The 22698-nt window shown below is 41.3% G+C and overlaps 1 protein-coding gene across 5 annotated transcripts in view; it reads right to left on the reverse strand.

Annotated features, from left to right (window-relative positions):
- EPHA6 (EPH receptor A6) overlaps positions 1-22698 on the reverse strand; it is a 205365-nt gene that overhangs the window by 62734 nt on the left and 119933 nt on the right. For 3 of the 5 annotated variants that reach the window (XM_088668034.1, XM_088668038.1, XM_088668037.1), the window contains one exon: positions 7654-7779. The exons of the other annotated variants lie outside the window; for them this stretch is intronic. In XM_088668034.1, the coding sequence (XP_088524160.1) occupies positions 7654-7779 (126 nt within the window). The remainder of the gene's footprint in view (positions 1-7653; positions 7780-22698) is intronic. 5 annotated transcript variants of the gene reach the window in all.

Here is a 22698-nt window from a genome sequence, read left to right on the forward strand (position 1 = left end):
TTATTTATACCCCACACATCTGACTGGGCTGCCCCAGCCACTCTGGGCAGATTCCAACATATATAAAAACATAATAAAACAGGGGTTGGATAACTCCATACCTTCCAACATTTATCCAATGAAAATAAAGACATGCTAAGGAAAAACATTCCAGGATCAAATCAGAAACCGGGACGGCTTCTCTAAATCAGGGACGTCCCAGGAAAATTGGGGAACTTGGAGGGTCTGCTCTAACTAAATGAGCTTACATGGCTGTTTTTGTACACTGCTTTGTCAAGGCACTTGTCCTGAAAGGTGGGAGATCTCACTTAAAAAAACCCAAACCCAAATCAAATCTGACCTCATCACAGTGGTTATGCTCTGATGTTCATATCTCTTAATTCAGGGTAAATTTGAATACAGATGACATGATAGGATTTTCTATACTTAAGTGCTTGATCTTCTGTGACCTACATACATAGTGTAAACATCTTCTGCTATCTATTTTTAAGAGTGGTGATGTTTGGGGGCATTTATCAATTGGTAAGCTTCCACATGTTCTCCACATTGTTGGGTGGCTTCATGTATTAGTAATTCATAGTTGGTGATATTAAGTGGCGAAGTCATTCATCCAAGCTGCAAAGTTTCGTGGCTAAAGTAGTCTTTTTAGGAATGAAAATACTTTCTCTTTCCCCCCCAGATTTTGCAGTCCAGTATTTAAATACATGTAGTTATGTGAGATATCTCTTTCTCTCTCTCTCTCTCTCTCTCTCTCTCTCTCTCTCTCTCTCTCTCTCTCTCTCTCTCTGTGTGTGTGTGTGTGTGTGAGAGAGAGAGAGAGAGAGAGATCTCACATAGCTACATGTATTTAAATACTGTGTGTGTGTATGTGTGTGTGTGAGAGAGAGAGATTCTTTTTATCAGTCTCCAATATCTGTAAAGTGATAACAGGCTGCATGTGAATATGCCCTTAATCTTGCTTTTACAGCATACTGTATAGTTAATACTTTTTACAACTATTGTCACATCACAGGGACAATATGCACATACAACTAACAAGACACATTTTAGCAAAGTAATACATGTGCATAGACAAGTGTAGAGAATTTCAGTCATGCACAAAATAGCGTTTTAACCTTCACAAGCAAAGAAACCTAAAAAAGATAGGCAAATATTTTATTAGAAATAATACATATATACAGTTGTACCTTGGTCCATGAACAGAATGCGTTCCAGGAGTCCGTTCGACTTCTGGAACTGTTTGAAAACCAAGACACGGCTTCCGATAGGCTGCAGGACTAATAAAATTCGCAAGCCACAGAAGCCGTGCTGGACATTCAGCTTCCAAAAATCGTTCAAAAACCGGAACACGTACTTCTGGTTTTCGATCTTTTGGTAGCTGAAACGTTCCAAGGCGTTAGACAACCAAGGTACGACTGTATCTTGAAAACTTTGAGAACACTATCCTTATCGCTATGAGCCTCTTTAAATAAATAAATAAAACTAACTGCGAAACAAAAACGAACCATTCTTTCCACAAATGAAAAACCATACTCCAGCAGTGTATGGAGGATATTTATTTTTTGTCTATGCTGAAGTCTCTAGGTGAGAAATAATAAAACATTCAATGTGATATAAGCAATCAAACTTACAAATCACAACGAACCGACTGCTAGGTAGAAACAGCATCTTCTTTCCATAGGAATAGAAGGAAATATTTTTAATTTTGCAGTGTGATTTTCTACAGCTTTAACTGTAACTCCTCCTGAAATCTGGTGATGCGGTATAGAAATTCATTCATAATAAATAATTAACACAACAATCCACCCTCTCTCCCTCTTGTGCTGGGCTGCAGGGATTGGACTGAGCACAGGTGTCCTTTTGCCCAGCTCTGCCAGCTTCCTGCTAGACACCGCTGACAAGAGTGAGAGGAGCAGCATTCCCTCCGGTATGGAGCTCCCGCTTCTGCCTGCCAAATGTGCAGATGGGCAAAAGTGCTGTCAACAAGATGGCTACCAGTGACAGGCAGTGGAAGGGCCTCAAACAGGGTGTTCCAGAGGTGAGAAGGAGCGGGGATGCAGTCTGTCTAGGTTCTGTTGGATCCAAAGCTGGTCCTACTGCCATCACATGGTGGCACTGGGCCTGATCCAGACCTGAGCACGGCACTCATCCTGTCATTTTCTGCCACAGTCACTGTGCATGGCAGGGCTGCACATGTGGCAGTGGCCACACAGCCTCCCAAAGCCATACCAGCTGGTGGCAGAGGTTTGAATTGTTTCCTAATTGGGTTTTTTTTTTTGAGGGGTGTGTGTGTTTATGAACAAGAATAATGTTATACAAACAAGTATACCAAGTTTTCTCATGTCATTTGTATATTACAAAGATAGCATAATAAATGTGGAAAGATATCTACAACATATGTTTCATTATTAGTGGTCAATGTATAAGTTATTGGTTTTTGAGTTTGTTTAAACAATTAGGAAGAAGAAGAAAAAAGGGGGAAAGGAAAAAAGGGGGGGAGAGGGGGGAGTGGCAACTGACAGGGTAATCTACTCTGTGTGTGTGTGTGTGTGTGTATATATATATATATATATATATATATATATATATATATATATGTGTGTGTGTGTGTGTGTGTGTGTGTGTGTAGGCATTGCGTGCGTAGAGGTCACAGCCTTTCTCCGTTACCGCTGAACTGTAATGTAACAAATTTGGCCACAACGTTCCATGCCCATCAGTGAGGGATCTGGCATAATTTTTTTTCCCAAAAAAGCAAACCTTTCATACCTAAAATAATGATTAAACACAAAAGTGGCGCCCAAATTAGACATCACCAGCAGAAGCTCTGAAGACTCCAGCAGCATCCAATAGAAAGGCAGATCGCCCACTGCTGCCTTGAAAGCCGCACCACCAGATGACACCACAAAACTCCACAGCAACCAACTGAAAACAGGCCTTTTGCAGCAACAAGGCCCAACATTGCCAAGTGGAGGTAGGGGCCTGCCTGGGCAGGGATAGGTAATGGGTCAGAACAGGGTGGGGGGAGACATAGGGATGAAACCTGCCCTCTCCACAGTATCTTGCCTCAGCTTTGCAGACTAGGCTGAGTGGATTTAGGGGCCTTCCTGGGTGGGGGATGTGGGGCCCCGAATAGGCCGCAGCATAGAATCAACTGAATAAGGGCCTTTTACAGGACCGTGCCTTTGGGTAGAATAAATGTTATTTCACATAACACACGTGGGTAGGGGAGTCAGGGTTGGGACAGGGCAAAATTTTACAGAACACGCGCTTTGGGGGAATGATTATGTGCAAAATGAACGGGTCACAGGGTAACCCGGGGGGGTGGATGGAGGAGAGGAGGGAAATCACAGGAGTAAGTGGGGGGGTTAGGGGGAGGAGAGGGGGGAAATCACAGGGATAAGCCGGGGTGGGGGAGGAGGGGGCATAATAGGTCATGGATCAGGACAGAGTTGGGGGATTCACAGGGATGAGGGAGGGGGATGAGGGGGGAATCACAGGGATAAGCTGGGGGGTGAGGGGAGGAGTGGGGGAATCACAAGGATACGTCAGGGATCGGCACAGGGTAGGGGAAATCACACAAATAACCCGCAGCAACGCGTGGCAGGGCCAGCTAGTTATAAATAAATAACTAGGCTAGAGTGACAACAAAACAATACAATGGCAACAATGGTTATCTGTACTGCAACATCTTAGTACATTAAAGAAATGGGTAAATTTCCCACACACTGAACTGGTCACTGATATTCACTCAGTGGCTTGATTTGCACATCATGTTAAGCCCTAGTTAAAAACAAACTGGTTTACTGCAAACATGCAGGGTGCTGGTGCACACTGTTGAAATAGTCTTGCTCCACTCTTCCCCAGTTTTTCTGCTCTGGTTGTTGTTGTTTAGTCGTTTAGTCGTGTCTGACTCTTTGTGACCCCATGGACCATAGCACGCCAGGCACTCCTGTCTTCTACTGCCTCCCGCAGTTTGGTCAATCTCATGTTCGTAGCTTCGAGAACACTGTCCAACCATCTCGTCCTCTGTCGTCCCTTTCTCCTAGTGCCCTCAATCTTTCCCAACATCAGGGTCTTTTCCAGGGAGTCTTCTCTTCTCATGAGGTGGCCAAAGTATTGGAGCCTCAGCTTCACGATCTGTCCTTCCAGTGAGCACTCAGGGCTGATTTCCTTCAGAATGGATAGGTTTGATCTTCTTGCAGTCCATGGGACTCTCAAGAGTCTCCTCCAGCACCATAATTCAAAAGCATCAATTCTTCGGCGATCAGCCTTCTTTATGGTCCAGCTCTCACTTCCATACATCACTACTGAGCCCCTCTGCTCTGGTACCAAAGATGAAAGAAGCTAGAGCCTGGCTTGTTGTATGAACAGCTCGTTATTTGTTTGGAAACACAGTAGGCATTCAAAAGAAAGTAGATAATTCTCTTCAGGCTTTGCACAGCTATGTGAATATATTTATGTTACCTTCATGCTCAGAAATAAAAAAAAGTCTAGTCTATATTTTCAAAGTCATTTTAAGCAGAAACAGGCATTTGACTGATCTGTTCCATACTTTACACTGATGTTTGCTGAATTATATACATTACTCAAGTATGAGTGTTGAACATTTATAGCAAACAAGGATTTTGATATGTAACTGACCAAAAATTTAGAGAAACAGAAAAATGACTTGTGGAGTACAACTATAACAGTTGCAGAGCTTTCACCATTACTGAATGTTTCTGACTGAATGTTTCTCTGTTCTATCTGTATGCTTACTATGGAAAACACAGCCTCGAGCTTTCTGCTCTTTGCATCTGTTGTCTATGGGACTTACTCTGATGAATTACCCTCGGCAGGAAACAGACCAAACTCTTAATCCACTTCAAGATGTCACAAGCCCACCAATTTCACAACATAAACCATGATCTTTTCTCCCTTGGTTCAGTTTTAAGTGCAGCCATTAGCCATACCTCTTTACTGTGTATCACAAAATCCATTCTACCCTCTTTCCTTCTCTTCTGTCATTCTCTACTTGAATGTTGTTAAGGAGGAAATTTAGCAGCCCTTCCTTTGGTTTTATTTTATTTTATTTTATTTCTGCAATATAAGATATTACCTTTCTGTAAAAGTGATTATTAAGGCACATCTTCAAAATGGACACATAAGAAAAATATGCAGTATGTATATGCCTTTATTGCTTTGTTTCACGCCAAATAACTTCTCCCAACTAATACAGCTATGAAGTCAATTCTGCACAAGCAGAGTGGTCCCCCCAAAAAAATACTTACTAAAAATAGGAAAATAAGAAAGTTTCTTTTACCAAGAGATAATTAAAACAAGATCATTGAACTTTAAAAGTACTACATTTGAACATATTTCAACACATGCCCAGGACACACATTGTTTGAAACAGATATGATGCCAAAAGTCATTTCCTGACCTCTGAGACTGTGGTTCAGGGTCACAGAGAGACCCTAACATAATGGATGCAATCCACATGCTTGAAAAGTTAAAGTGGGAAGGAGATCAGACTCCGTGAGAAGTAAGCTCTTCATGGCATCTCGATGACAAGGATAATATGTGCCCCAGTCCTTCATTAGATATTGAGACATGTACCCCATGTTTCAATTGTTTCCATGCTACTGAAGGAAAATAAAAGGGAACTCTTTGACCCGTGATATTGCAGAATAACATCCTTTCAAACCCAAATTAAATCTGGCTAAGCCTAGCTTCAGTTATTCATTCCAGTAGCCCCAGAAAACATAAAGCAGGAAAGGGTTACTTTCTGCTAGTGTGACCATGCACCTGAGCACATGTGTACTGTACTGTAATAGTGTCTCGTTAATTTTTGTTGCAGGCTCTGGAGTGCTTTAAACCATGTAAACCATGGGTAGGCAAGCTAAGGTCTGGGGGTCAGATCTGGCCCAATCGCCTTTTAAATCCGGCCCGTGGATGGTCTGGGAATCAGTGTGTTTTTACATGAGTAGAATTTGTCCTTTTATTTAAAATTCATCTCTGGGTTATTTGTGGGGCATAGGAATTCATTCATTCCCCCCTCCCAAAAAATTTATAGTCTGGCCGACTGCAAGGCCTGAGGTACAGTGGCCTGCCCCCTGCTGAAAAGGTTTGCTGACCCCTGACGTAAACAGTGCAAACAGGTTGTCAGCAGTATGAGAGGTGACAGTGCCTGCCACCTTTTGACAGGGAGCGTGCTGTGGTTCTCAACCACCGCATGCAGCAAGAGGTGTCACATGACAGTGTTTCTTCTTCCTTGCTGTACCCATCTGCACACCTGGGCACAGATTTGATGAGCAACCCAGGTATGCAGACACCAATGGTTGTGCATGGATTACTTTTGTAGACTCAGCATGGCTGTCTTTACTTTAAAATGGTCTTTACTACAGTTACAAAGGAAGGAACTAAAAGAAGCACTTCATCTGGATGCCCCTTGTTGTGTACATTTAATATTAAAATATACAATGCTGTATTCTGCATTTTTATTATGTAAATATGACCAAGGAGAATGAATTAATGATGTTTTGGTTTTTTAAAAAGAATACATATTCGGGTATTTTAAAGTGAGGATAAACAGATTTGATGAAGAAAACCTTATCCAGGCATACACACACACAAACACACACACACACACACACACACACACACACACACACACTAGAATATTGCAAATTGTACTTGAATTTCAGAATGAATAATTGCTCCCTTATGGTAGTTACGGAATATTTTTTCCAGCAAGTATTTGTTAATTCAATCTATTCTTAATTGTCAGTTTATACAGCATAAGAATAATCTATTTATGTTGTAGAAGAGTAATGACCTCTCAGGTGCATATGGAAATTTCCTTTTAATACTATTCTGGTTGAAAGTAAAGAAAGTAAAGCAATACTTTCTTGCATAGAAAATAATATGTAATGATTTGAAGTGCTCTAACTGTATTTTGTTTTACTCTGGTGTAGGCTGCACACCAGAGGGTTGTATAAGGTTGTACAAAGTATTTTAATACTATAGCAGATTCCAAACAAATTTCACACGGCTATTTTGAACAATATGAAAATCATTGGTATGTTGTATACACATTGTGATTGCACAATGCTAAATTATATTCAAGTGTTTATCTTAATTACTAACTGCTATCCCCTTTTACCGTTTCAGATTCACTGTTGTTTTGATGTTATCTTTAGTTTTCTCATACTTATTTGGGCTCTACTGCATTTCTGATAAATTATAAATTTTGCTCACTGTGACATAAACTTCTCCACTGCATACCCCACAACTGTCTCGATTTTAAGCAAGACATCCTGGAATCACAGAGGCCAATCCCAACTTATGTTTGCATCCCAGAATGTCCCTTTTTTTGTCTGGCGCTCTGGTGCGAGTCCTCCTGCCAGAGTGCCAGACCAAAAGTTGTGCCCTCCAGGTTGCGCCTGCGTACTGGACTGGAAGGCACTCTGGCAGGACACTCCTGACATTTTGGGGACAAAAATGTTGGAAGGTATGCCATTGCTATTTGTTTGATCTGTAACAAGAGTGAAATAGCAAGTATCTATTCAGCAAAATATGTATCATGTAACATAAATGCACTGTATTTCTAATTTTGGTCTCAAGAACCAAAGCTTCTTATCCAGTGCTTGAATGTTCACATGGAATACCTACCAGAAGAAATCCTGGGGGGCAAAGATCCTCCCCCTGACAGAGGATGTGGGGCTGGAATGTTATTTAAAAATCCTTCCCTCAGGAATCTTGGGCAAAGAGACTGCACCCCAATGGTCGGGAAGGATCCTTATAAAAGATAAAAATTGTCATTAATTATACAGACAGTTACTGTATTTTAATTGCTGAACAAAAGGTGTTGGTTGCAAAGAGAGAGAAAAAGCCCATGACAATATTGTTAAATATTAATTTGTAACGAGTTTGTGGTTGAACAAAAAGCTGGTAAGCTTCTGTATCCAAATCAGCTGATGCCAGGCATAGAAATGTTATTCAAGGGATGCCTTCACATACTTCTGAGTATGGGATTGCTCTAAAAAATTTCTGATAATGAAAGGAGACACATTTTGAATGAAGAAAATGTAAAATTTGTAATGATGATGATGTTATTTGTACCCCGCCCATCTGAATGGGTTGTCCCAGCCCCTCGGAGCGGCTTCAAACAAATATAAAAGTACTGAGGTTACCAACACCAGGACTATTATCACTAAAGTATAATTTGGCCCTTAATTTCAGTGCTTTGGGTTTTTATGAGAAAGCACATGGGGACCGGGGAAGGAGGGTAGACAATAATATTTGTACTATAAATCCATTGATAATATACTGTAAAAATATCCATACTATAAACCCATTAAAATGTTAACAGATACATTGTGTTGTTTCTCTTTTCATTGAATTCCATTCATGGCTTTTTCAACTATGGAAAGGTTGTGTATGAAGCCTGAGTTGGAACAAAGATTGAATCAATTTCAAATTTCAGTGAATAGATAGAAATATTAACTTTTATGAACAAAGTATCATGCAGTTCATGTGATACTTGTGACAGTCTTCAGGTACTTAAAAAAATTCAGCAGAAGCCCTATGTATCAGCCTTCTGTTTTTCAAAGAAATTGAGATATATACTTAAAATTACTACACAAAACTACTTTAGGAAGTACTTGTTTCAGACGGGTATGTTCAGCTGGCATATACTTGAGCTTCTATCAGGGTGTGGGATGAGGAGAGAATGACTTCAAGTATGAAGAAGTGCCTTGCCAGGAAGCTTAATAATATGTTTTGCTAACTCTGCCTCACACTTCCATTATTTTTAGAACGAGCTGCATGCTTGCTCCTCGGAGACAGACAACACCTGCCTCTCATTATAATCACAAAATAAACAGGTTCCTTAATCTTCATGGGATGTAATTTTGTAGTGATTAACAGAAATGCAGAAAAATCCCAGAAAAAAAATAAGATAAAACATAGTTCATTTATATCTTTTTAAGTTTACTTAGACACAACAACAAAAAGTAATGTTGGTGCTATGTAAACTTAAAAAGATAAAAATAAATAAAATAAGTCACCCACTCACTGATTTTCATTGCCAAAGCCTCATTATCCTTTGCATAATATATGCTTCACTTCTAGCTTTCAGTGTGAGACATAAACAGCATATATTTGAGCAAACAAAGCGTGCTGGGCTTTTATGGTATATTTCAAAGAACATCAGGCCCAGACTACCCACTACATAAATCCACTTAACAAGAACTCGCTAATCTTGAGATGAGGAAAAGTAAGGATCAGAATCAGGGGCACTTTCCCCCACTCTAAATCACCCCACCCACCCCCAGCAATGGAGTTTGAAAAGCTCCATTTCCTAGAAGGGATGACAAAGTGGAAAAACAGTACAGAGTTTAATGCTATATTCCCCACTGGTGTTTCTACACTACAAATGTATGACACTTACCTAAACTAGCCACTGGACTAATGCTATACAGTGGTACCTCGGTTTAAGTACACAGTTGGTTCTGGAAGTCTGTACTTAACCTGAAGCTTACTTAACCTGAAGCAAACTTTCCCACTGAAAGTAATGAAAAGTGGATTAATTTGTGCCAGACGGTCCGCGGAGTACTTAAACTGAAGCGTACTCAACCTGAAGCGAACTTTCCCATTGAAAGTAATGGAAAGTGGATTAATCCGTCCAGACAGGTCTGCGGAGTACTAAACTTGAAGCGTACTTAACCCGAAGTATGAGTGTAATTGGTTCTGGAAATCCATACTTAACCTGAAGCATACTTAACCTGAAGCGAACTTTCCCATTGAAAGTAACGGAAAGTGGATTCATCCATTCCAGACGGGTCTGCAGAGTACTTAAACTGAAAGTACTCAAACCAAAGTGTACTTAAAACAAGGTATACTGTACACATTTCCATTTAACATACTGCTTGTAGCGCTGTAAATTATCATTTATATACATTTGAGAATCTATAACAAAACCAATGATTCTGTTTTAGTAAGAAATCAATTAAACACAAAGGGTTAAGTAATATTCATATAACTGAGCCAGTAAAAAGGGTAAAGGGATCCCTGACTATTAGATCGAGTCCTGATGACTCTGGGGTTGCGGCGCTCATCTCATTTTATTGGCCGAGGTAGCTGGCGTACAGCTTCCGGGTCATGTGGCCAGCATGACCAAGTCACTTCTGGCAAACCAGAGCAGAACATGGAAACACCGTTTACTTTCCTGCCGGAGCAGTACCTATTTATTTACTTGCACTTCATGCTTTCGAACTGCTAGGTTGGCAGGAAACTGAGCCAGTAACAAGCTTTAAATACTTATGGATTTTTTCTTAGGAAGTCTTTGCAAGACTGAGGTTATGAACTGCGCATTAAGCTAACTTAGATGGGGGAAGCTCTAAAATTCCAGTCGATCCATTTTTGAAGCTCTCTGGTGTACCAAGAAAGATCGGCTTCCTTGGTACACCAGAGAGCTGCACACAGATGCTGCATGCTCACACTGGGCCATTTGATCACCCAATTCAGTCCTTGGGAGGGTCTACGCTCATGTTTTTAACATTAAGAATGGGTTAAAGAAGGGTTGTAGTCATAGAGGCACAAATGGTGCATTGCTTTTAATGTTCATAATGCGTTGTTAAAATGATGGCACCAGAGGGTGCTGCAGAGCAGCCAGCAGCGTTTAGACGGAAATAAACCCAACAGCAAGGTAAGAAAAACTATTTAAATTACAAGTATGCCCTGTGGCATTTTAGAATGATATATCTAATATCGTTCTAATAACATTAAACAGCCCTTGTCTACTTTTGTACTATTGCACAGCCTTAAAATTTGGAGAGGTCCTTTTTGTTCTTACCACCCTGAAGAATTTGGTGTCCTCATCAAACATGATCACTTCACTGCTAACACCAAACTCCATGTATGTACAAGTTATAAAGTACCAGTACCAACACTGATCCTTTGGGGAACCCACTTCTTGCATCCCTTCAGTGTGAGAACTAGCCATTTATTCCTACTTTCTGCTCTCTGTTTTTTTTTTAACCAGTTAATGATCCAGAAGAGAACCTGACCTCTTATCCCATGACACTTAAGCTTATTCAGATAATCTCAGACAGACAGATGGAGAAAGAAAGAGAGGGGGGGTATTTGCTGAGTGGCTTTATTAAATAATCTACATAACTGCTGCCTTTTCTGTAGAAATAAATGCTGCTAAAGGTGTATAATGAAGGCGCCAGCCAAACCTCCCTGGAGAGAGCATTGTACTAATGGGGAGCCACTGCAGAAAAGGGCCGTTCTTGTGTTGTCATCCTCCAGGCCTCTCTTGGAGAAGACACACAAAGGAGGGTCTCAGAGGATGATCTGCATAGGTTCATATGGACAGAGACAGTCCTTGAGGTATTGTGGTCTTGAGCCATTTAAGGCACTGTTCAAGTGTGAAAAGTGTGCCATCAGTTACATGTATATCATACATCAGCAACCTCCGGCCCACGGAGGCTGTTTATCCAGCTCACGAGCTGCCCGGTCACCGAGCCGCCCGGTCGGCAAGTCCCCTGCATGCTGCACTAAACCGGCACAGCGCGGCGTGGGGACTCGCCAAGTGGTGCTGGAAATGGCACCTGCGCAGCTGCAGAAGTGATTTCCAGTGCTGCGGACATGTGCAGAAGCCATTTCCGGCGACCCGAACATGGGCAGCGTGGTGCCGGAAATCGTTTCTGCGCATGTCCGGCCCATGTCTGGCCCACAGACGATAGTCCATGGGAATGCTCCAGAAAACGTTGCCGACGCCTGGTGTAGATCTTACTGATTTTCTTGGCACATAACAGCTACTATTTTAGATTTCAGTAGAGTGGGGATTGAAGGTTTCATTCGCTCTTTGTATAAAACCCATGTACATGACAAGAATGTAATGAACAAAAATCTGAGAAGCACGATGATATATGGCTAAGCAGAGGACTCTTTGATCCCCATGAGAGTAAATCATAGGATTATTGCCAAAAGGAGTAGTAAAGCATGACCCCCATTTCCAAATGATGTCTGCAGGGACGTTTCAAGTAACAAACAAAATATTTTTTTGGGGGGGATTGGGGTATATGCCTGACTTGCCTATCTAATCTGAGACTGTGAAAGAGGACTGGTATAACAGTGGTACCTTGAGTTACGAACTTAATTAGTTCCGGAGGTCCGTTCTTAATCTGAAACCGTTCTTAACCTGAGGTGCGCTTTCGCTAACGGGGCCTCCTGCTGCTGGTGTGCGATTTCCGTTCCCATCCTGGGGCAAAGTTCTCAACCCGGAGCAACTACTTCCGGATTAGCAGAGTTTGTAACCTGAAGCATTTGTAACCCGAAGCGTTTGTAACCCGAGGTACCATTGTACTTTTCTTGCCTTAAGTATGACTAAGCTACTGCTTACCTCAGCAAATGAGGTTCAGTTCCCATGATCACAAACAGAAATGCTGCTTGAAATGGTTATTAAGTCTGTACTAGAGTCTTGACCTGAATTCTTCTTGTCCTCAACATTTCAATTCACCTGATCATACCAGCTTTGCAGCATGCGTAAATAGCTACTAGCTCACTCCTATAATTAAGCATTTTAATACAATTTTTCAGCATTGTGTATAACAAATTTACACTAAGGAGGCAGAACTGTCCTCAATAACTGTTTATGTATTATCTTGGGTGTATCTAATGATGCAGCCTAGATAATGTTATTGCAGGGTTCTGCAGTTAAATCTTGCTCATCCTTGCCAGTCCATAATGAGAAGAGAGAGTGGGAGTCAGGTACATTCAATTCTAAGGATCAAGTAATGCTGTTAGAAAGATTCATGGCTTTCATTTAAGCAAGTTTTTTGGCAGTGCTGTGCATTGTTGATAATGACCTCATTAATGGATTCCTCTGAGTAAATTACAAATATGATTTCCTGGTATAAAAACAATTACCTTTCAATTGCACCTGCCTGCTTCTGTAGCAGTATGTCATTTTTTAGTCTTTGTAAAACTGTGGAGTTTTACTGCTGTTTCAAAAGTTTACATTCTCCATATTATTAGAATACCACCACAATAGAACACAGTATGAAGTGTGGCCTATAATAAAGACCATTTTGCTAGATGTGTCCATGCAAACATATTTTGTTCAATTTATCCTGAAAGCCCTGCCAACAATGACCTGTGTTTGTAAAACAACAACAACAACCCCAAATATTTCTTAAAATGAATGTCTTAGTGCAGACTTTAAAGTGGAGTTTGATACTTCACATGTTTCTTCGTGAATGTTCAATTACGATTGTACGTAAGACACTGTGAAGTGAAATGTCTGGCCTATTCTGAAAGTGGAGCGTTCTACCTTGCTTTTCTTGCATGTCATGCATAGGGAAAGTTAAATTAGAAGTCAGTTTTTTCTATATCTTTCTTTAGCACCCTTAAAAGAGTATAGATTGACAATACCAAACTGTGGTCCTCCAGATGCTGGACTACAGCTCTCACTATACCTGACTGTTGACCAATGGCCATGATGGCTGGGCTGATAGAAACTAGAGTGCAGCATCCCTGGACTACACAGTGCTATGGAGCACTGCTTCATTAGAAATCTCCTATCCTCACAATTAGACAGTGCTGACTGCAAGTATGCCTGGATGCATCAGGTGGATCATTAGCAGGGGTGGGGAACTGAATCCAGTGGCCCAGATCCTGGGTTTCACCAACCCTGGACAGCTACCTTGTGCGGTGGGCAGGACCCTCACTCACATACAATCACTTGATATCACAATGATGTCAGGTAACTCATTTTTCCTTTGCAGCATGGCGAACTACCAAAAAGAAATAAACAAATCCAAACTATGTGAAGCTTGAAGTTACTTTCTATCTAGTTATAGGTCATGGTCCTGCAGGTATCATCTGTGCTGCCACGATCCCACTGGGGAACTTGGTAGCATTGCTAATCCAGCAAGCTTGATCACCGCCTGTTGGCAGATAGGTAATAACTTCAAGCATTGCTCTGAGCAGAGGTGAGCCAATCCCAGTGGGCTTGCTCTCACAGGCAATCAACGGTAATCAGTGGTGGCATCAAGTCTCCCTAGCCAATGCTCTGTTGAGCACTTTAAGGCTCCTGATTGTGCACTGGCAACTTTGTCTCTACTTGTACACACTTGATGTCACATACGACATAAGGTGTGGGACAGCTGGGAGTGATTATGGAGAAATGGCCTCTTGGGCCAAATTGGAACTCAGGCCCATAAGCTATAGGTTCCCCACCCCTGATCTATAGAATCTCAGTTTGTGGTCACTGCCAGCCCCATGGGACCTGAATCAAATAGTGAAAATCAAGTACTGTATGATTGTACATTTAAGCAGGGATACATTTGTATTCCTGTACATGTGTGCAGGAAAATCATTAGCAGGTCTCAAGAGGCAGCTGAAGGAATAGCAAAATATCCAAGGCCAAAGTAATAATGACATGGGAAATCCATGTTGTAAATTTATGATTTTATTAACAGAAGCTGCAAGGGAATAGGGAAAGCATGGATCGGGGAAGGGCTTATTTCCATGTCACCCTGGCATTTCCCCAATGACAGGCAACAGAAGCTCCCAGAAGCTCCATTTGTCCTGTGGGCAAAAAGGACACTATTACCACGTGCTCAGTGTTAGAAAAACAGATTCCCCTGGGAACAAAATATGCTTTATATAAGAAATGAGATCACTAGTAGATGAGTGAGGAGGCCATGCAGCAATGTCAGCTCAGAGTCAACTTAATATCTGCACTCTGGACAAGAAAGGCTTCCTAAGCAGAGAAAGGCAATTTATTCACCCCTCATAGCACAGAAATAAGCTCAAGGATCCAAGGCATAAGCTAAATACAGTTTTGCAAGAGACTGTTGCTATAATGATTTACAAGTGCAAACAAAGAACAAGCCTTGTTTAATGTTATATCCTGAACAAATGATCATCCTGTGATCATTTCAGGTAGCTATGGTTATGGTGCAGCAATTTGAGAAAGCATTTGAAGTCAAAGAGTTAAATTAACTACTCAGCTCTATGTTGAGAGGGCTTTAATGGTTTCCTTCCAGGAGATTTGATCTTAATTTGGGACCCTCATTTTAGAACAAACTATGCTCTGCAGAAACAATACATTGCTACATCTACGAAACTTCTTCTTGCAGCAAATAAAATGCAGAAGTTTCTAATCTTCTTGTGCACAGGGGAAGGGGAGCAGGGATATCACAAGTATGAAGTTTGCTGCTGGTCATTTCCAATTCCCTAAATGGCTAAACCCAGTGCTTAGATGCCTAAATGATTGAGTTTCAGCCCCATATTGAGCTATGTTCCCACACCCTTTTCTAGTACCCCAAATTGGTGTTGCCCATGCTATAACATAGTTTTATTGTTTTAACATAGACATACGATATCATAAAGATTTTAGGAGGTATAAATTGTTTCCAACTATACAGGTTCATTTTGGCTGCCCTAGTTATTACTAAATGCAATACTGTATAACCCACTGAAATTAGCAGGATGCTGAGAACAGCACAAAACTTATATCTTATTAAAATTATATTTGTGACAAACAGCAAATGGCACAACCCCAAGATCTGCTGGGTAAGCAAAGAAGTGCTTAGCTGTATTGTCAAAAGAAGTGCTTAGTTGTATTGTGCAGAAGCAAAGCATCTCAGACTATGACCATGTGCTTGTGTTGCATTTATGTTATACCATTGTTTCAGCCAGCTACGGTACAGTTCCTGACAGGTTCAAATGCTTCGGAAAAAGCAGTATTTACAAGTTGTTATAACCATTCTAAAAATGCTAATGTCAGGAGAAAAAAATATTCTGATGAAAGATGCATTTGTACAGTCCACTGACACTGAAACTGTGTATTTGACAAAAACACAAATTAACAGACAAGTGAAGCTGTCATGTTCCCAGACCAACTTATTTTACACCTAACCCTAATGTCAGTTGTGACTGATGTAAACATTTTTTTTTTAGTTATAACGTTTACTTGTGGCTTGGAAATCACTTTAAATGACTTCCAACATTTAAGTAGTAAGATTCGCTTCTAAGTGTTAACCACAATCCAAAAGCTGGCACAGTCACCAATTGGCTCACACTTTTGGCTCTCTCAATCAGTATACCGGCTCTGCACATCCCAATTTAAATGCTCATAATCAGAGCTGAGTTGATTTACTGTATTTACTTGAAAGTAATGCACACCTTTTTGGGCCAAATTAAGATGTGAAAATGAGGGTGTGCATTAGATTTGATGGTACATTTACATTCGCCAGCAAATACTCTTTTGGTTTCAAGGTTTTGAAAATTGGGGTGTGCATTAGATTCGATGGCATATTAGATTTGTGTAAATACAGTAAGTTGAATTCACACAATCTATTTATGAAGCACATTCCTTCTTCCAGACCCCTATTGTAATGGGGTGGACACAGAGGACTGGTGGAAGGAACCAGCTGGGGAGCCACCAAGGGAAGATGGCTAAAAGTCCAGAAAGTGGTGGTGGGACAATGAGTGAGAAGAGGGAGAAGACTGGGAAAAGGAGGTGTTGGAAGATGAAGGGGAAAATAGTTTAGTTATCCCTTTAATTATCTCAGAGCAATGCTAGGCCACAGACATTGTGAGAAATTAAAATGGTGGCTAAATCTAGAATAAATAAAGTAAGTGGGATCCAGGTCAGTCATCTATCTGCACTTTACTTTCAACAGTGATTTTGTATTATACAATAAATATTAATGCACTTAGGCTGAGAAAGAAAAGCCATTGGTTTTTCATAGCAAATAAAATACAAATCAAAATGGTTCCAATGTGTACCACTGCATAAACATGCTGGAACCTCTGAAAATTATCACTGCTTGGGGAACTGGAGTGCACACAACAGCAATGTAATATACTTATTGACTTTCATTCTAAAGATCATGTCTGGGTGCATAAATCTAAATCTTTATAGAGAATGGTATTTATTCTCTTATGAAAATGAATATAAATCTTTCAAAAGAATAAACTGATCCAAGTCTGAATAACCTTTTTAATTTTGAGAACAGTTACTCTTAAAGAGCCAATTACTTTGCAAATGCCTTTTAATGAGTTACCAGCTCCTTTTGGAGCATAAAGACAGTCAGCTGCAAAGAATCTATTGAGTAAGGATTTTCCAACGCTCACACAAATTCAGTATTTTATGCAGTCTGGTAGTCAAATTAATGCCTGACCCTCAGGAGTTCTTATCCTGGCTTTGTAAACATCTGATCGAGATGCACATTCTTGCAAATTCGTTTTGGAAAGGTAGCCATTGCAGTTTTAGATTTAGCCAAAAAAGCTCAGTGTGAAATCAAAAAATGGCACATGATGATACACTTCCAAAGGGAAGTTGAAAGCAATCTCTAAAGCAGACTGACCTCAAACAAACAAAAAGTTTCCTCTATCTACTCTCAACAAGCAAATCAGCCAATGCATTTTAAATAAAACAAATGAGTCTTTTAAAACCGAAACCTACAAAATCAATAATGTTTCTAAAGCAAAAACGGTGTGAGTAAATTCTTGCTTTTGTTCTTTTATTGAGTAGTAGCTGTGCACGTTGCAGGACATATACTTTGTGTAAATGGAATAGCCAAGGTGACCACAACATGCAACAAAGCAATTCCAAATTTAAAGCTGAACTCTGGAAATCATTGACTCTACAGATATCTGCCTCAAGAAAATGGAAATACTTCAGAATCTGGAATTTCAGTATTATAAAACAGCAAACCGGGTTAGATGAGAGGATGACTGTTAGAATTCTCCAATGAGACAGAATGGGTGAAATATGCCTTGTGTGAGCATAGTATCGGCAGATAGGAAATCAGAAATTATATGAGGCTGGAACCACAGAAATGTGATGGATAATTCTGATGCTGATTTACTGAATTTATATCCTAATTTTCCTCCTAAAGGAGCATGCGTGGCAAACATATCCACAATTTATTTTAAAAAAGACATTCAAGAAATGGTTAGAAGATTCTAAAAACAGTTAGAATTAAGAACATTCTTAAATGGTAACATTTTAAAATGTTATTTCATCCAGGAGTGTTCCTGTTCATAGAAGCAGAACAAGCAATTTTGGCTCATTGCAAGTCTCCCCCTGCACTTTCTTATGCCTCATTGAACAGCTGCTCTGGGGTGTTGCAGGGATGGGCTTTCTAGAGTAGTGTAGGAAGCAGTGCAGGGCTGCATGGGGAACCAGTTAAAATATTTCCCTTGCTTTCTGTGAGTGGAGGAAGAGCTGCTATGGATCCAACCCATGGTGTTCCTCTTTGAAGAATAGGAATTACTGAAATCTGAAAGATTGATCCCAGAGGATGAAGACCACACAGTCTTGGATCCCAAGTTGCTTTTCTATTAACAATAAACTGTTCTAATGGAAGTTCCTTCTGGCAGAAGAGGGGGTAAGATTTTTTTTACTAATTCCTCCTTCCCACTATACTTCCCTGTACCACTTCTCGCAATATTCCAGAGCATCAGTCAACACTCTGTGACAGAGGGCACAGGGGACTGGCTGCAGGAGAACATTGAAACTCCTCCACCACCTTTCTGCTCACAGGAACAAAGGATCTATACTCTGTAACCTGAGTTGTAAAAGGTAAAGGCAAAGGACCCCTGCATAACTGATGCTTGTTTTCCTGATATTATACAACACAAAAATTACTTGTGCTGTTTTATTCATCAGTAATTTCGAACTGGAATTCTCACATGTATTGTAATCATGTAATCTGGTGGAGTCCCCCCCCTTTTAGGTCAACAGATAGATGAAGTACTATATATAGGCAATGGTTATAGCTTAATAACTTATGGCTAACCTAAGGAGAAAGTCTCTGCCTAAGTACTGCGGACCAACTCTGTTTCTCACTGTCAGAAAGTGATTCATTAACCACTTATAGTGGTGTATGTCTCAGTAAGTCCAGTGTCAGATTCTATCTGATAATTATCCCATTGCTAGGGATGCTGTGTTGCAACTCAGAAACTGCTCAATCTACAGTATTCTCACATACTCAAATTGAACTACTTTAGTGTAAGCAGTTTTCAAAATGAAGCAGCTTTACATTTTACACCGGCCCATTAAAGTGTTTTTCACTGATTAATTATCTGCCTCTGAATTAATCTGTTCAATTTAACTATATTTCCCTATAACCAAAAGTTCAATATAAGTTCCTTTTGTTAGATATTGTATGGTTAGCTAACTAACTTACAATAAGCAAAAGCTAGCACTCCGTATTTTTTTCACTCCCTATTACTGCAGTGTACCAAACATCTCTTCTTCAGAGGTTCTTGAATTTTGCAACAGCTGTGTTCCTGGGATCAAGGTCCTCAATTACCTGTAATGTCCCCAGATGCCCATGTCCTTAAATTGGGTGTCAGGTACAGTTGTAAAAATATGGCCGAGGGCCCTATGTGAAGGATTCTACTGAGCATAAATGGAGCCCTGGGATGCCTGATGTCCACACTAAGAAATCAAGGTGTAATGGAAAAACCACATTTACCAGAGTACTCAGTGCTTGAGACATTGCTGTTGCCCCAGGATGTGGAAGGGTGAGAGGGAAAAGAAGTATACTGTGGTATCCCTAAAGGTAAAGGTAAAGGGACCCCATTAGGTCCAGTCGTGACCGACTCTGGGGTTGCGGCACTCATCTCGCGTTATTGGCCGAGGGAGCCGGTGTACAGCTTCCAGGTCATTGGCCAGCATGACAAAGCCGCTTCTGGCGAACCAGAGCAGCGCATGAAAATGCCGTTTACCTTCTCGCTGTAGCGGTACCTATTTATCTACTTGCACTTTGACGTGCTTTCGAACTGCTAGGTTGGCAGGAGCTGGGACCGAACAATGGGAGTGGGGATTCGAAGGCCACCCGCGTCCCGCAGTATCCCTACACAACTATAATACCATTAGATATTATCTCTCATTAGCTTATGCTTTTGTGAGTGTTTTTGCCATATTATCATGTGTTATAGTACCGGTAGTAGTGCTATTATCATGTAATTTAGAATAAAAATAAGAAAGCTTAATTACACTGCAACAACACAAGGATGGAATTTTCTCAAGCTGTCAACACATCCATTTGCAGAAGCTTTAAGAACACTTTAAAATAGTTATGAACATAAGGAAGCATGACAAAGAATCAAATCTCATGAGGTGGTGACAGCAATAATTTTGTCTTGAAAACATGATTCCTACTGTATAACTCCTAGAATAGAATGAACGAACTAACTGGTCTTTAAGATCCATCCACATATGCCGTGCTTTTCTTCTTAAAAAATGTTTAGGGGTACTCTCATCTTGACTCAAGAAAAATCACCATTTTACAGTTCAAATTGTGAAAAATAAATACAGTAAATGGACAAAGGTACAAAGATTCACAAAATGTTTAAGGGTATGTCCCCCCCAGAAAAATGCACTGCACATATGTATAGCTTGTTTTATGGCCAAAACTGCTGTTTGCATTTCTGTTTCAGCACTGGGAAAGGTCTCCTAGAAGTCAATTGTTTAAAAGGAACAGGAATTGCAGAAAGGTAGATTCAGGAATATACTGAAACTTCCACATTATTTGAATAAAAAGTTTTGTTTCGTTGAAAGGGCACTGCAAAATCAGATATATACTTTTAGTATTTTAAAAATTACTGTGCATATTACGGTAGTTTGGATCATAGCTAATAGACAATAAGCTGATTGTCTGCCTGTTGTGCACTATGCCAAGCTTAGCATTCTCAATTTAAATAGCAGACCCTCATCCATTTGATGCATTTAGCTTTAACAACAACAACAACAACAACAACAACAACAACAACAACAACAACAACAATTTATTTATACCCCGCCCATGTGACTGGGCTTCCCCTGCCACTCTGGGCGGCTTTCAACAAACATTAAAATGCATCAAATATCACAGTTTAAAAACTTCCCTAAACAGGGCTGTCTTTAGGTATTTTCTAAATGTCAGATAGTTGTTTATCTCTCTGACCTCTGATGGGAGGGTGTTCCATAGGGTGGGTGCCACTACCGAGAAGGCCCTCTGCCTGGTTCCCTGCAACTTTGCTTCTCGTAGTGAAGGAACCACCAGAAGGCCCTCGGCCCTGGACCTCAGTTTTTGGGCAGAACAATGGAGATGGAGACACTCCTTCAGGTATACTGGACCGAGGCCATTTAGGGCTTTAAAGGTCAGCACCAACACTTTGAATTGTACTCGGAAACGTACTGGGAGCTAATGTAGGTCTTTCAAGACCAGTATTATGTGGTCTCGGCGGCCGCTCCCAGTCACCAGTCTAGCTGCCACATTCTTGATTAGTTGTAGTTTCCGGGTCACCTTCAAAGGTAGCCCCACATAGAGCGCATTGCAGTAATCCAAGCAAGAGATAACCAGCGCATGCACCACTTTGGCGAGGCAGTCCGCAGGCAGGTAGGGTCTCAGCCTGCATACCAGATGGAGCTGATAGACAGCTGTCCTGGACCCAGAATTGACCTGCGCCTCCATAGACAGCTGTGAGTCCAAAATGACTCCCAGGCTGTGCACCTGGTCTTTCAGGGGCACAGTTACCCCGTTTAGGACCAGGGAGTCCTCCACACCTGCCCGCCTCCTGTCCCCCACAAACGGTACTTCTATCTTGTCAGGATTCAATCTCAATCTGTTAGCCGCCATCCATCCTCCAACCGCCTCCAGGCACTCATACAGGACCTTCACTGGTTCTGATTTGAAAGAGAGGTAGAGCTGGGTATCATCTGCATACTGATGAACACCCAGCCCAAACCCCCTGATGATCTCTCCCAGCGGCCGCATGTAGATGTTAAAAAGCATGGGGGAGAGGACAGAACCCTTAGTCACCCCACAAGGGAGAGCCCAGGGGTCTGAACACTCATCCCCCACCACCACTTTCTGAACACGGCCCAGGAGGAAGGAGTGGAACCGCTGCATGACAGTGCCCCCAGCTCCCAACCCTTCTAGGCTGTCCAGAAGGATGTTATGGTCGATGGTGTCGAAAGCCGCTGAGAGATCCAGCAGGACTAGGAAACAGCTCTCACCTTTGTCCCTAGCCCGCCGGAGATCATCAACCAGTGCGACCAAGGCAGTTTCAGTTTCAGTCCCATGATGAGGCCTGAATCCCGACTGGAAGGGATCCAAGTGGTCCGCTTCTTCCAGGCGTACCTGGAGTTGTTCAGCCACCACTCACTCAATCACCTTGCCCAAGAATGGTAAATTTGAGACTGGGTGATAATTAGCCGTATTTGCTGGGTCTAAAGATGTCTTTTTAAGAAGCGGTTCAGTGACCACCTCTTTCAGTGGGTCTGGGAAGACTCCCTCACAGAGGGAAGCATTCACTACCCCATGGAGCCCATCACCCAGCCCTTCCCGGCTCGCTTTTATTAGCCAGGATGGCCAAGGGTCAAGGAGACAGGTGGTCGGTTTCACTCGTCCAAGCAGCCTGTCCACATCCTCGGAGGTAACAGATTAGAATTGTTCCCATAGAACATGACTAGACAGGGCTCTGACACTCTCCCGCCCCAGCCCTGCTCCCACGGTGGAGTCTACCTCTTTCCAAATCTGAGCGACTTTATCTGCAAAAAACTTTCCAAAAGCATTGCAGGACATCTTGGGGTCTTTACCAGGCCCCGATGATGAAGGTGGTTCTGATATTACACAATATATAGTGTAATAAAACATTTATTCCTGACTTGCATTGCACACCCATAAGTCTTCAGAAACC

The sequence above is a fragment of the Zootoca vivipara genome, chromosome 4, assembly GCF_965207765.1.
Source record: "Zootoca vivipara chromosome 4, rZooViv2.hap1.1, whole genome shotgun sequence".
Taxonomy (NCBI): Eukaryota; Metazoa; Chordata; class Lepidosauria; order Squamata; family Lacertidae; genus Zootoca; species Zootoca vivipara.